A 15,383-nucleotide genomic window follows, 5' to 3' on the forward strand; every position below is an offset into this window, starting at 1 on the left:
GTGATATGTCAGTGTTGTATTTAGAGTTTGTTCTTCTGCTCTCATGTGACCAAAAATATCAATTCATGCAGCTTTAAGCTTCTAGACTTGTGGCAGCAGTTCACTCCACTGAAGATGAATCACTTTTTTTATATGAACTATGGAAGTACTGACCGTCATCCCAACTGTTCCACACCCAACCTCCCCAAGTGATGCAGGTCATAGCCTGACAAAGCTAACAGAACTACATCATTTGCAAAAATCTGACATGCAATCCTGAGGTCACCAAAGTGGACTGGACATCCTCCAGTGCTTGGCTGTGCCTTAAAATTCTGTCCTTGAAAATCACAAACAGAATAGATGACAAAGCACAACCTCGGTGGACTCCATCTATTGAGAAAGTGCTTGACAAAGTGCCAAGGATGAAGACAAAGCTTTTGGTCCAGTTATACAAGGACCTAATTGCTCATAGTAACAGCTCCAGCAGCCCATAATCCCACTGCAGCCCCTTTAGGACACCTTGGACTGTTAAGTCCATTAAACACACTGCTACTTTGATACAGGGAGCCAAAAACCCCATCTAACCCCACTTGAAAAGACTGGAATACAGCTGGGACCCCTATATTTAGCTATTGGTAGCCAATATCTACTGTAGTCAAGTAGTGTTTTGTGTTTGACATCAGTTCCTGATTTGTCACCTGCACCTCTGATCTTTGATTCTAAATTATTTATGTGATAGGGGTGAAACATGTCCAAAAAACAAATCTATCTGATTCCACTTGAGTCAGTTATTTTTAGCTCTATGGATGGCATTGTTGTCTTGTGGGTTGGTTGGTCAGTTGGTCAGTCGGTATTGGATGGATTGCCACAAAACTTTCTCTAGACATTCATGGTCTCCAGAGAATGAATCACCATGACTTTGGTGATCCCTTGACTTTACCACTAGGAGGTTGCCATTTTTGGCTTTTTGTGAAACATCCTGACAACTATTGGATGGATTTCCATGAATATAGGGCACAATACCGTGTCCCCCTTGAGATGAATTGTTATAACTTTGATGATCCCTTAATTTTTCATTTAGTTCCATCATCAGGTCAGAATTTCAATTTGTCCAATTTTTAGTTTATAACCAAATACTAATGACATTCCCATCAGCCTCAGCTGTACTTTTTGTTTAGTGCTGATTAGCAAATGTTAGCATGCTAACATGCTAAACTAAGGTAGTGAACATGGTAAATAAACCTGCTAAACCATGGCTTGTTAGCATTGTAATGCTGACATTAGCATTTAGCTCAAATCACTGCTGTGACTAAGTACAGACTCAAAGAGCCTTTAGCAATGCAGTGGACTCTTAGCCTTGTTAGACTTAAAGCTTTTCAAAGTTTTTAGACAGAAGTTAAGACTTGAGATAGTTCCGTTTTAAAAACCCCTGCAGACACTTACAGGCGTTTTCAGGTGTCCTGGCTGATTAGGCTTCTGCTCAGGTTGAAATCGGTCATAGCTATGATGGAAAATATGTGAAGTACTCAAACTCCATAATAAGAATTTTAAAGCTGTTTTGAAAGCTGTATTTTGTCTGTGGTAATGAGTGCAACCAAATTATTGTGGGTGTGAGGGAGATGTCAATCAGTTACTATCTGTGCACGTCCACACAGTCATAGGGAGAGGTCCAATTAGGTTAGGTAAGTGAAAACACCTGTACAAATGTTTCATGGCTGTGTAAGGCCTATGAGGGATATGTCCAGTTTACTACAGCTTGGACCTTATTTATATAGTTCTACCATCACTGCTCATTTACTTACTAAATGATTGACTTTCTACACCAGCCATTAGTTACTTTGTGTCACCTCCATTTTGCATTGGATATATGGTGTGCAATTGGTTTGTCTGTCTTTGGAGTGGCTGCCCACTATGTGGCCTTAGCTTTAACCTCTACCAAATGAGGCCATTACATCTGTTATGGGCTACAACGTTAAGGTGTTGCAGTGTAGCATAACCTGTCTCAGTGAAGTCAGTATTGGCCAGAACTGTAGAAAGTTCCATTTTCTTGATATTGATTATTGTAGTTTAAACTCAGCACTATAGCTTTTGGTTCTAAACAATCTACAGTCTGTGTTCTCATCCAATCACAATCTAGGGTGGCAATCAAAACTTGTTGTTATCTTTTGTGCACTTTGGTTAGAGTTTGATAGCTTGTGAGATGCAAGGACCAAGGTTTGGGTGTAAGGAAGAGGTCAGGTGAAAAAAAAATCAAGAAAAACATCGATTTGAACAGTGATGCAATATTTCTCACTGATCGCTTCTGTCTTTCTTCAAAGTGTTTTTACTTTTACCTTTGTGGTGCTCTTGTAGCACTTTGTACCCACTGTGACAGTGTACGTGTAGCCTTCGTACTTGTGTCCTCTAATTCATCCAAAATCTCTCTCTTCTTCACTGGTGTACTTTTCTGCTGCTGTGTCTTATACCTGCTGTTACTGAACTGATAGATTTTGAACTTTCCCCTGTTTTATGGTCAAGGATAGAACCTGGGGTGGGATAGCTGATTTCCTAGTCAGCAGCTGAGGCCTCACAGTGCCCATAAGAACAGGACATTAACCTTTGATCCTCGACCTCCGGTGGGGAGGTTTGATGTCACATAACAGCTGAAATATGTGACACCACAGTGCCAATGCTGAGACAGTTTTGTTTCAATATTTCACTTCAATAACGTGATATTTCTTTAACTATTACAATTTGTAGTGCTGGTGTAGTCATAATTATTGGGTGAATTGAGAGATGTATAACTGTTACAACCCTCCATTTTCTCCTAATCACCTGACTGTGAAAAATTCCAAGTGACTTCAATATTTTGCCTGTTTTGTCTGTACAGCATGATATATGAATGCAGAATTTATATCTAACTAGTGCAGTGCCCGTGCAAAACGTGCCTGTTCAGAATGGGCTGATTGCTTGGCCTCCAGTATTGCTGCTTGCAGCTTTCTTGAGAACAGCTCATCCAAATAACTTCACACTCGACACTGCACTTCTTTGGGTCCTCAGTAATACGCCCGCCAAGTGTGAGGTTGATCGGATGAATGATTGTCGAGAAAATCAATTCTTGGAGCGTACTAACTGTATGCACATTTCTTATTGTTTGTAAGTTGGATAGATTCAAAAAATGTCCTTAAAAAGAGTCATTAACATGTAGGAGTTATCTTAATTGTACAAATCCTGTATTGTAATTTATTTTGAAAATCTGTAGATGCCTCACATGTCATTTTATTTTGGTAAATGGGAGAAGTAGTTCAGTCCACATGTGTTTGTGGAAGCAGTCGGAGATGTGACGGAAGCAGGTATGCAGAGTTCAGATATATTAATGAGTTTTTGCAGCAAGTTAAACCTGCAGAGCGGAACTTTTACATATGAATACACACATATAATACACAAAAGTGAAACCAAAATACCTCCTTGCCCGGAGCTGCTATATTTCTTGTGTGCAATTTTGGAGCCAGAGTCTGTGCAGTAAAGTTGGGCTGACGGAGGTTTTAGAGCGGCTGTCACAGTTGTCAATCACTCAGATTACATTTTTATATTGTCAAATAACTAATTAAAAACAAACATCAGAGAAATGAGCGCTTGGACAAACATCAGTGTGATAACTACCCAAAATGACGGAAACCATCTTTGGGAAAAATTTATTTGACGCGTACTTTGATTTTTTTTAGTTTGGCTCATGTCCCATTCGCTAAAATGGAGAGGGCAGGATTTATGACCTAAACTGCAGCCAGCCAGAAGGAGGTGATTGAGATGTTTTGGCTTCACTTTTGGGCAACTGTCATGTCGTCCATATTTATATACAGTTGATGGTTGCAGCTATGCATCCGTGCAGCCTCCATATCGGAGAAGTCAAGATCTTTTAATGATAACTTTAACATTTCTTATCTAAACAGCTTCACTTTTGACTCTGCACTTCCTTGGGTCCCCAGCAATACACCCGTCAAGTGTGAAGTAGATCAGATGAATGGTTGTTGAGAAAAGCGACACAGACACACAGACACACAGACAGAGACTCCTTCCTTTATAGGTAGATTATATGGGGTGATGTTAAATGTAGTAGCCATTTCTCCTACCCATCTATGCAGTTGTAAAGAGACCTGTTGGTCTGCTGAGGACTCGTTTTCACGAAGAGGAGCTAAAAATAGACTGCATAAATGTTGCTGCAACCATTGAACCAGACAGTCACACACAAACACACACATGCACAGGCATGCTGCTGGTGACATGAATAAACATGTGATAACACACCTCAGTACCACCGTAGATTTGTGGAGTCACAGAACAGGCAGAATTGAATCTTATCATAAATCACGCTTACCTGTCCGGTCACTCTATAAATTTCTTTGGTTGTTCCGAGGCCATTTTTACTTCAAGGTCGATTTACCTTGGTGACATTAATGCACAAGCTTATCTGTATTTTAGATTATATGGTACAATATGCACAGTATTACATTAACCATTTAATATCCACATTTATACCCCATAAATACATCATATGATGATGAGTTCATGAATCAGGAAACCTCAAATGTTACATAAAATTTAAAAAATGCAGATGATATGCATGTTAAAGCCAAATATGGACTCAGCTCAGTTTCATTCATTCTGTGCTGTTAGTCATCACTGTGTGGCAGGGCCAGCTAGCACATTTGATCATTACTGTGAATGTCTTTTATGTTCTCAGCTACCTTTATGTTGTTGGCCTGAGCTTCAATACTCAGTCTCTCTATCTGAGTTGAAATGCTGGGGGGAAAAGTTGACAAAAAACATTCTTATACTTGGCTGAGGTGTGTTAATGAAAAAAAAAAAGACAAAGTGCAATGGAAACAGACTTAAGGCGAATAAATCATGACATACATGAAGCATGTGACTTAAATGTCTACTGCTTCCAATAGCAACAGCCTCATGGTATCTGCTGACAGCCAGCTGCTTCGTGTAAGGTTACAGCCTATCTACATTTCATACATACACATACAAATACACACACACACACACACACACACACACACACACACCCACACCCAGAGAAGTAACAATGACTTGTTATGTATCAAGGCAGGTGAACTCACTCAATGGTGTGATTACATGTAACAGAGACGTACATGCATTCTGTGGAGGCTAGATAGCAGTTATACAACACACTACTGATCACGGTAGTCTCTCTCTCGCTCTCTCTCTCTCTCTCTCTCTCTCTCTCTCTCTCATGACCCGAGGGATTGCATAAGCAGCCATCTGAATAAAGAATGACAGACAGTAATGACTGTTGTGTTTGAATCTAATTGGTCCAGACGCAATACGTGAGCCCTCTGACCTTGTCGTTTACATCTTAACCGCAGACTGAATATAAAGTTTATTATCATTACACACACACACAGACACACACAAAAATGTGGATGTTCTGTTATCAAGTACACTCTAACCCAACATATTTCGACACATCTGACTAGTCAAAATCAATTCTATATATAATCTCATTATACAAAAGTCACTTTGAAAATTAATCTGATAAGTGGATTGACAAGTGGTTCTCGAAAATTAAGTGTTACAAAGAGGAACTTGCTCATCATTGACACCCAAGGGTAAATGTAGGATAGGAAAATAAAAGCTGATAAAAGATCAGTAGATCAGTACAGACAGCCACATAACATTGTCACACGACTGACAAGTGACCCCCCACTGACACTGTGCTTTGGCTTATACAGAGGGCAGTCAGCCTCTGGTCAGCTGGCAGCCTGTGTTTTGAAAGCCCTACCTCTACTGCTGGATCAGATTAAACCTAGAAATTTTTGATGCCATAATCAGATGAGGGAATCTGTGGAAAGCCAAAGTCGACACTAGATTTGCATCATGTAATTTCTTCTTAGGTTGAATTTGTGGCACATAGAAAATGCATAAAATGTCCTTTTAGCAAAACAAAGAAGGATATAGTTGATTTTTTTCCAGCATCTTACATTTTCAAAAATCCCACTACTACACTTGACTTTTTTTCTCAGAGAATAGACAGTTTAAAGCTTGCTGCATTGCTGTCACTACCATTTTGAAGATGCTTAATCCAGTTAGTGCTGTTAAGTCTGTCATATCACAAGACAATACAAACAATGGAGTGCACAAATATTAGATTTTTACATTGATGTGTTAAGTGCTGAACACTTTTGGATGAAACTGCAAAAAATCAGCAATCAAATACAGGCCAGTGATACTCTGAATCTCCATTTTGCCGGTTAAATAATAATTGAAGTGGCAGGCTTATGTCACATAACTGTCAGCCTAACTCTTTCCAGTGGAACTCAAGCCACCACAAACCTTCACAACGCATTTTCCAGCTGTTCAAAATAGGCTTTGTTGACTCGCTGTACTACAGAAGACTCCGTTCCTTATGTGAAATCATGTTGCATCTTTGCTTATGTAAACCTCATATTTCCCCTCTTGCAGGCCATGGCAAGAACCACAAGGACGCAGCATCAGTCCGAGCCACACACCCAATTCCCGCCGCCTGTGGGATCTACTACTTTGAGGTCAAGATTGTCAGCAAAGGTCGAGATGGGTAAGCAGATATTACACTGTCAGCTTTAGTCCATGTGTCCCCATGGTCCCATGATAACTTTTTCTAGCATCAGGTCAGTAGTTCAGTTTTTCACTCCTAACAAACACTGCACTGTGCCCAAACAAAAAAAATCTGTTTCTTTTATTTAAAAATGAATACAGCATTATTACCTCAGTGTTTCCTGCTACTAGTTTTTGTTGTCTTTGCTCTTTCCCAGCTTCATGTAGAGGCCCCTGGACCCCTGTACTGCATTGACTCTTTTCTGAGAATGTTATCAAAGGAGTCATGTTGATTTTTTAATTATAAGCTAAATGTGCAGACCCTCTGTTCTGCCAAAAGTTGATGTCATACAACAGTGACTACAAGCTAATTGTTATTGTTAGATATCAAGAGCAAATCCACCAGAATATCCACCTTTTTGTGTATTTTTCCATCATAAATCCAGTGCTTTCCAGGAGTTACTGTAAGGCTTTGTCATTTACATGTATGTGACTATATGGAAATTTTAGTTTAGCAAAAAACAATAAGTCATTATTAATTAGTAATAATTTGACACAAAGTTTAATTTATCTCAGTATTAAAACTAAACATTGAGCCTCAGTTGTACTTTGAGATTAATACTATTGTAGCATACCAACATGCAGATGTTAGGCTTATAATATTGTCATAGTATACTAACATGCTAATTTTGGCTGACGTGCTAAATGTTAACACGCTAAACATTAGCATGCTAACATTTGGGGTGTTAGTTTAACATGCTAATGTTAAACAAAGATGAGCAGAGAGAGGGCACTGACTTAAAGAGATGTTTGATACATTGTGGATTAAAATACAACTATCGAACTGCATGCTAACATGCTAATGTTAAACCAACATTTTAAATATTAGCATTTATCATGCTCACAGTATGCATGTTCTGGCACATTAAACTTTAAACGCTGAATATTGTCAAAGTCGGCCTGTAAACATGATTAGAATGTAAACATGCCATCAGTGGTGTGCTAGCACAGTGGTTATCAAAGTGGGGTCCTTGAGGGGGTTCCAGGGTTTCCCAGCAAAAATGAGAATAATTTATTTTCACTATAATTCCATCTAAAAGTAACACAGTGACAGAATGTTCTGGCTTCATATACTTTCTGTAGTAAAACATCTAAAAGCAAAAATCTTAAAAGGATGGGTGTCTGTGGTCTAAATTGTATCAGTTTAGGGGTTCTTAACATGAAAAAGTTTGAGAACAACTGTGCTAGCAAGCTAATGATTTGAATGTTACATACTAAATTTGGGTATGTTACCACGTTAAATCTGTGCATGCATGAAATCTGCCTCAGATTTCCACATACATTTCCACACCTGGTATATTGTGTGATTGTTATCGTCTCCCCCAGTACAAATAAATTAAACATATAATGTGAAATCTTATGTTTTCAGGCTGATTAGGCGTGCCTGTAGTTCTATAGTTGTATGTTGTCATGACAAACGTGAGTGCCCTGTCTTTGCTCATACTTGTTTCTTGTGGTTGTTCTGGTAGAGTCAGACATCCCTGGCCTGGGCACTGTGGTGGCTTGCAAATTTGTGAACTTGCTTCAGCAGCATTTCCCTCACCTTGAGTCTGCATGAAAACAGCAATCTTTATATCACTGGTCCAAGATCATTGCCAAATACAACTCTAAATATGTCACTCACAACCTTCATTAGCGTGGTCTCACTCGTCTTGTTGCCAATATATGCATCAGCTGTCTTGCTGCCCAAATAATTTGATGCTACGACAGAGTTGCATCAACAGTGGCAGACATTTAAACTTTTGTTCATCTGCTGCGTCAGTGAAAACAGGGATGTTATAACCCAAAAAAATGGCAGCTTTAGCAACAAGACCTGCCTCATCAAATCTGAGGGGCAAAACCTGTCAAGGCTCCATGGAGCTGAAAAATTGAATTTGTCTGAGTGTGACATTTGGCCCAGCTAATTCCAGAAATGGGAATATGACAAATAAATCATAAAAGAACATCTCAAAAGAACATAATATAAGGAAGAAAGAGCCACAGGCAAAATGGATAAAAAAAGAACTATAAAAAAGTTTAAAAAGAAAACATAACTAAAGGAACATCTAACAGAGATGCATGGTAGAATAGCCTTTTTAACTAATTGTGAGTGTTTTTTGATGATTCAAGTAAAATTGTATTTGTTTGTAAGACTGGAAAACTTATTCTACATTAACAGTACTTATCCTGTTGCTAATGCAGATATGTTGACCAGAGGAAGGGTTATTAACACTCAGTACTACAGTTTATGATGCTAATTCAGTGTTTCCCCCCATGATTAAACCAATCCAGCCATTGTTTGCTCCAAAATGGCTGTCAGAAGAGATGACATCATGGGGGTCTGGGTATTTCTAGGGATGGTATGAAAGTTCCCCTTCCCTTAAAACTGAATTGAAATTGAATTCATCAGTGCTGGATAACGCTTCACTTTCAAAAGGAGCCATACAGCAAGCCATATAGTAGTGGTAGGCAAACAGCGGCCCATGGGCCAAGTCCGGCCCTCCAGCAGAAGTTTTTTCTTTCATAGTTGACATCAAAACTTACATAAATTTTCACAAATCTACTGCATCACTTGCGTACCACTGCAATATATTTCATCTCCCTCTTTTCTTTCTCTTCTTTCCTTTTTTTATAATTGTGTATATTTATTTCATACTCTAATTGGAACTAGAGCTCAAAGAAGCCAAATTTCACTGCCTTCAATGTTGCCACCTGCTGCATGTGATAATAAAAGAATCTTGACTCTTGAAACACAAATAGGTGGCGGTCTAACAAATGGTGTGTTGATACCATTTTTTTCTTTCAACCATAAATGAAACAGGCCACTGTTTATCATGTGTGGACAACCAATAAAGTACTCTCTACATTTCTAGTTATATGTTCTGCAACACAGAACATATATTCACTTATGAGTCATTTTTAGCTAAATGAGTATTCAAAGAAGCTGTAAATCTTTTAGCCCACACTTACTAATCAGGTAAATGACATCTGCCGTCAGATACAATCCTAACCAGTGTTATAAAACAATTTTGTTTTTAAATGAATTAAAAGAAGTACACAAAACATAGGCTTGAGATTCCCCTTCACCATTTAAAGGCCTCCCAATGATAAATGAAATGGTTGAACCTAATTGCTGACCCCCGCCATAACTGCCCTTAGCTAAAGGATCTGCTGGGATTGATGGGGTTGTTGATCAGAACCAGCAACTGCACTTTGCCAGGTGCTTAAACTCCTGGCTTTCAAAACTCACTTTTTGACCTTTACTTTGCACTGGAACTGAAACTCTTCCCCATCCTCCCCAATTAAATTCTCAGGTTACATAATGTACTCTACAGTTCCAGTTGAGCAGCTCAATGCAAAACTGTGGTGTAAAAGGTTACTAATGTTGGAGTGAAACTAACTACCTTAGAGTCAAACAGGAAATCCTTTCAAATCAACCAGACGTTTTGAACGACAGAGAGACACCACGGCTATAATGTAGGACATAACAACATATGGAATCCACATTGAAGTTCTGACATGGAATCGCTGCAGAAATGAAATGAAATTCCTTTCATTCTTCAGAAAGAAGCGACATATCAGGAAACACTGCAATGCCATGACATTCCACTACAATAACATACATGCCAATGAAATTGGGCTTTAGAGGAAAATATGAAATTGACCTCTGAACAAAAACACACACAAAAGTATCAATACTGTAGCCTCAGTTCTCAGACCTCAGTATCTCTAAATCATGCAGAGAAAACTTGTTTCAGCTCACCAAAATGAATGATGACAGGGGACTGTGTTTAGTGTATTACCCATGCAAATTGCCATTTCAGATATTCTTACTTTGAGATGACTAACAGAGACGCTGCCAGAGGGACAGATCAACATTTACTGTAAATAACATTAGCGGAAACACAGTTAATAAACTGTCTATGGAAAATGTTTTTCTTGTCAGTCTGTGAGAAGCAGAATTGTAATTGCTGGTGTTCTGACATAGTGCACATCAGTCAGTACATCTTCTTATTTGGGGGAGCAAAGAGGAGGATTTTAGACTGACTTTTTCAGCATAGGTTATATTTGTAGAGCTGACCAATATCTCTGTATGGTTTATTAAGTTTGACTCTAACAGTATCCTGCAATAAGATATGAAAGCATAGTCTGGTTGTCTTTATTGTTGTTTTCACTGCCTCAACAGAACATTTCTGGGTGTTTCCATCACTCGAGTGATGGTTTTGTCAATTTTTTCAAGTAGGTTAACCCCTATCGGAAAAACACTTTTTTAGTAACAGCAGACTACATAATGAAAATCTGTGTCAAAGCCGCAGAAATTATATTGACTTTTTTTTCTTTTACTCTGGTTGTTGTCCCATTCCCAATGCAATTTATTTGACAACTTCATCAAAACATCTTCCAGTCCACAGCCTTAGGTGATGTGACATCAGTGTCTTTCCCTGCTCTTACATCCCAAAATGTCATTGAGGAAAAAGAAGGAAATAGGTGAATAAGGCCATCCATTCAGCTCAGACCCAAAATGTATTACTGTGATTCGATGTCATCAGCATGACATTGCCAAGGCAGACTGAGACTTTTCCAAACGCATTCAACTGACAATATTGATGCCTCCCTCTATTGAGCAAAGAGACTTTTCACTTTGCTTTCGTAAGCTTGCTTACATGAAAAGGAAGAAGGCCAACAACTTATCCTCATTTGATGGACTTATGATGTCACTGCTGACCCTTAGGCTTTAACTCTCACATTTTATGTTATGACTGCCTTGGAGGCAGTTCACTCTGCAGTCGTCCACACATTTGGGATATAAAAGGAGATCAGAGACAGTATGTTCAAAGTTACCTTTAAGTAACACCCATCAAAATATCATCCGAATATTTTTCAAAGCTGACTTGAGAAAACTCCTAAACACCTAAATTTGGAGTCAGAAGAACTCTGAAGTGAATACAGATATGTTTAAATGTTGATGCATGCTAAGTAAAGATGTGTAAAATATACTACAGTTTGTATTTTTCTTCTCTTGTCTCATGTAGGTACATGGGTATCGGCTTGTCTGCGCAAGGAGTCAACATGAACAGACTGCCTGGTGAGTAACACGTGACTGTCACCATACCATACATAGATAGATAGACATTTGATCAGATAGATAGATGCTGAAATTAATTTAAAGATGTTATATTGGGTGGGTGGATATCAAAATGTTTTGATACATGGATAGTAGAACAACAGGACAGAGTCTGTGGGTTGAGCAATCAGTGAGATGGGGGTGAAATAAGGATTCCCAAAGTTACTCAACATGAACAGAGTGTATGGGGAGTACTGCATCGCGCCAACGTCCAGCAATAACATTGGCTTGCTGGGCTGGTGCCAGAATTTCAACCACTTAGCAGTCGGATTGGACCAGTGCTTTGGCAAGTTGAGAAGAAAAACATCCTGCAGCGCTCCCTTCTTTTGTTCAAGTTTGGTTACACACGGAACGGCCTGCACAGTACAATTAAGCAGCTCTGGAGGGGCTGGTCAATACCTTGACCCTGAACTTTTCTAATTACTTACTGGCTCACAGTTCTAGCCCTGCAACCCCATTGGTTGAAATTACAATCAAGCATTGACAGTGCTGTATATGTGGCGGGTTTACTTTAACCTTTACATCACAGCATTTGGAGGTTTTGTTAGTCATCTGAAAAGGCTTGATGAACTGTTTTCATTCAGGTGTTGGTTAGGTTGATGCACTTCTGGAGTTTGTGGAGGCAAGATAGAAAGGTAAATTGATTGAAATTGAAATTGATTTTGAGGATCAGTGAAAGTTTGCAAGTAGCTGGAGAAGTGCCAACACTTTTGAGACTGGGAGGATGAAGGCAGGAGATGAGGGCGTGTGGCGTTGCCATAGTAGTTGGATGTGGATTGTGGATTCAGTCTGAACAGTCTGACAGCTGCTGAAAGAACATGTTGAGACATGTCAGCGAGCAGTCATATGGATCAGAGACAGATGATGGTGACTTGGGCTTCTGGTCTGACCTCACACTGATGTGACCTAAGACCAACATTGCTTCTCGATTTGCTCAAACTGTATTCTCTGTAGAAAATATTTTTAGCCTGAGCATATTATAGGCATTTTTGTGAATGTGTTTTCCACATACAATTTCACAAGGTATGTTCAAAATATATTAGTGTAAACTTGTACTCAGATTTGTTATAATTTGAATTATAAATTACAGAGTGTTCAGTATATCTGCACATGACCCCATATGAATAACCACAAAACTTACTGGATTATTGGCACCTGAATGAAATTATGTTGAAAGTAAGCCCAACACAAAGCAATGGATATTTAAAGAGGAGGTTTAAAAGCATACTCTAACAATTTAGTATTTCACTTACATAAAGTTGGGGACTTGTGAGAGACAAATTTAAAAAGAATACTCAAAATTAATAAGGCAGAAGCCCAGATATCTAGATTTATTTGTCCCGCATGCATGTTTTGTTCTAAAACTGCTGGATCCTACATTTCCCATAATGCAACTCAATATCATCCTTTGTTAGGCATTTCCTTTCTGGTAAATGCCCACAAGCTTTAAACTCCACACACCCAGTTTGTTACGCAGGCTTTCTGTTGTAAACTTGTAGTCTCTAAGCCATGACATCACCGTGACATCATCTGAGTTATTTTCTTAAACAGACAGTGCCTTCAGAGCCGCCAAAGACAACATACAATTGTCTCCACAGGCTGAGTGCCACTCCTCGTTATAAGTAAACTGACTTTAATGTGTAAAAAAGTGGAGTTCCTCTTTAAAGTTTTTTGTACATACCTTACCTTTTTTCAGAAATCATCCCAAAACAAAGAGCATCAAATAAACATCAGACTAAACCAAAGTCTTCATGGCAGAACCGATTAATTACCAAGATAAAGATGAAATAATGTCATGATGAATTACACTGAATTGAACTTAACAAGCAGCTTTTACCACTACATTCTTTTCTTGATTTCAAATGCCATTATTTTATACACGCTGCCCTTTTCCAGTTCCTTTGTTTACATGTGTGAATAAAGCTGTATTCACACCATGTTCACTGCGTCCACTGCCAGAGGACAAAGGTGCTACTATAAAGATTTAATAAAAAAACGAGACATTGTATCAGTTATTCAAGCCTTTGTCTACTGACTCATAAACATTTATTGTGCGCTGACTATCTTTTAGTTATTTGCCAATAAACTGTCACGATTGTTTTATGTATTGCTGTGAGTTTGGAAAGAGTCCAAAGCACAGAAGAAATCTTTCTTTTTCTTTTCCCCACATTTATCTCTCCTCTTGTGTCCTCAACCCCCCACCCACCACGTCCCTATACACTCTCAACAAACACACACACACACACACACACACATACAATACATCCGTGAATGGCTCAGCGATCTCTGATGACATAGGCGGAAGCATCGTGGCCATATAGCGGCCCGAGAGCCTGACTAAAGCCCCTTGACTTTCCCAACTAATCAGACCACTCCTCCGCTTTGACCAATCACGTTGTGTGGGGCTTCCAGCTCTGTCTGGGGCCATTTGACCTGCTTATTGACTAGTCAAGATCTGTCCAGTGGCCGAGGTTTGTGGAATGCTGTGGACACCAGAGCGGCCAGTTCAGCACAGTCTAGATCCACACACACATATACACACACACACACACACATACACACACATACACACACACAAAGATCATTCATTCTCCTTTCTTCTTGATTCACATGTGTCAAATGTCACACAAAGGGCGGAACAGCGTGGAACAGCGATGCATGTATGGACACGTTTTCCAAACCTGCTCACACATTAGTTATGAAAATATTCGGGTTTACTAGGATTCCACTACAGATCAATAGTGGAATCCTAGCAGTACTACCCTGGTAAACAGATTACTTTTGATTGCCTTAACTCTGACTGACTCAGTGTGTTTGTGTGCCACTGTGTGTGTGTGTTTGTCCCGAACTCTGTGGATTCATCTGTGTGTGTCCTGGACTGACAGATTGCGTTTGTGAGTGTACTTGTTTGCGTCCGTACCCGCTCCTCCTCTGGGCATCTACAGTATGTCTGTGTGTGCACACTTTCTGATTGTCTGCACCTGTGTGTGTTTCCCGGTGACCTCATGCATCTGTGTGTCTTTATATATCTACAGTATGTGTGTGTGTGTGTGTGTGTGTGTGTCCCTTAATAGTACAATGTTCTCCCCTGCTGACCTCTGTGTCTGATCCTGCTGTGGAGGCCTGCCCATTTCATTAGCATGTTGGAGCAGTGAGCCTGGCTTTAGAGGCAATATCCCTGTCAGCAGATTAATCTAATACCTCACCACACACACACACGCACAAACACAGAAGTATATACACATATGCACAAAAGAACACATGGAGAGACAGAACAGTATGCGGCGCCCAAGTTAGAAGAAACACCCCAGTACACACAGCACAAACACAAACACAGATGCACACGTTTGGCTTAGGTTAATACTCTGTTACATACTCACAGATACACATATACAAGTACGCATCTAATATCTCGGCTCACCCACGACCTACTTTCACTAACCCCCGCTTTGCTTTTTGGCAACGGCAGACAAGCTGTGATTGAGGAGAGACACTGACAGAGCGGCAGCGAGCTGAAGCCCGACGCTGTCTGTCGGGTTCAGTTCCTGTTCCAGCCCGGTCTGCTCAGGAAGAGGAGTTTCCCGCAAAACTAGACTAGCGTAGAACTTAAGGCACGGCGAGCTTGCCATCCAAACAACTGCAAGTGCATCTCTGATGCCAG

The 15,383-nt window shown here is 39.7% G+C and overlaps 1 protein-coding gene across 2 annotated transcripts in view; it reads left to right on the plus strand.

Annotated features, from left to right (window-relative positions):
- The window catches only part of ranbp10 (RAN binding protein 10), a 35,094-nt gene that overhangs the window by 3,855 nt on the left and 15,856 nt on the right, over window positions 1-15,383 (plus strand). For both annotated transcript variants that reach the window (XM_067588833.1, XM_067588834.1), the window contains exons 2-3: window positions 6,448-6,559; window positions 11,631-11,683. In XM_067588833.1, coding sequence (XP_067444934.1) covers window positions 6,448-6,559; window positions 11,631-11,683 — 165 coding nt within the window. The remainder of the gene's footprint in view (window positions 1-6,447; window positions 6,560-11,630; window positions 11,684-15,383) is intronic.

The sequence above is a fragment of the Thunnus thynnus genome, chromosome 5, assembly GCF_963924715.1.
Source record: "Thunnus thynnus chromosome 5, fThuThy2.1, whole genome shotgun sequence".
Classification (NCBI taxonomy): domain Eukaryota; kingdom Metazoa; phylum Chordata; class Actinopteri; order Scombriformes; family Scombridae; genus Thunnus; species Thunnus thynnus.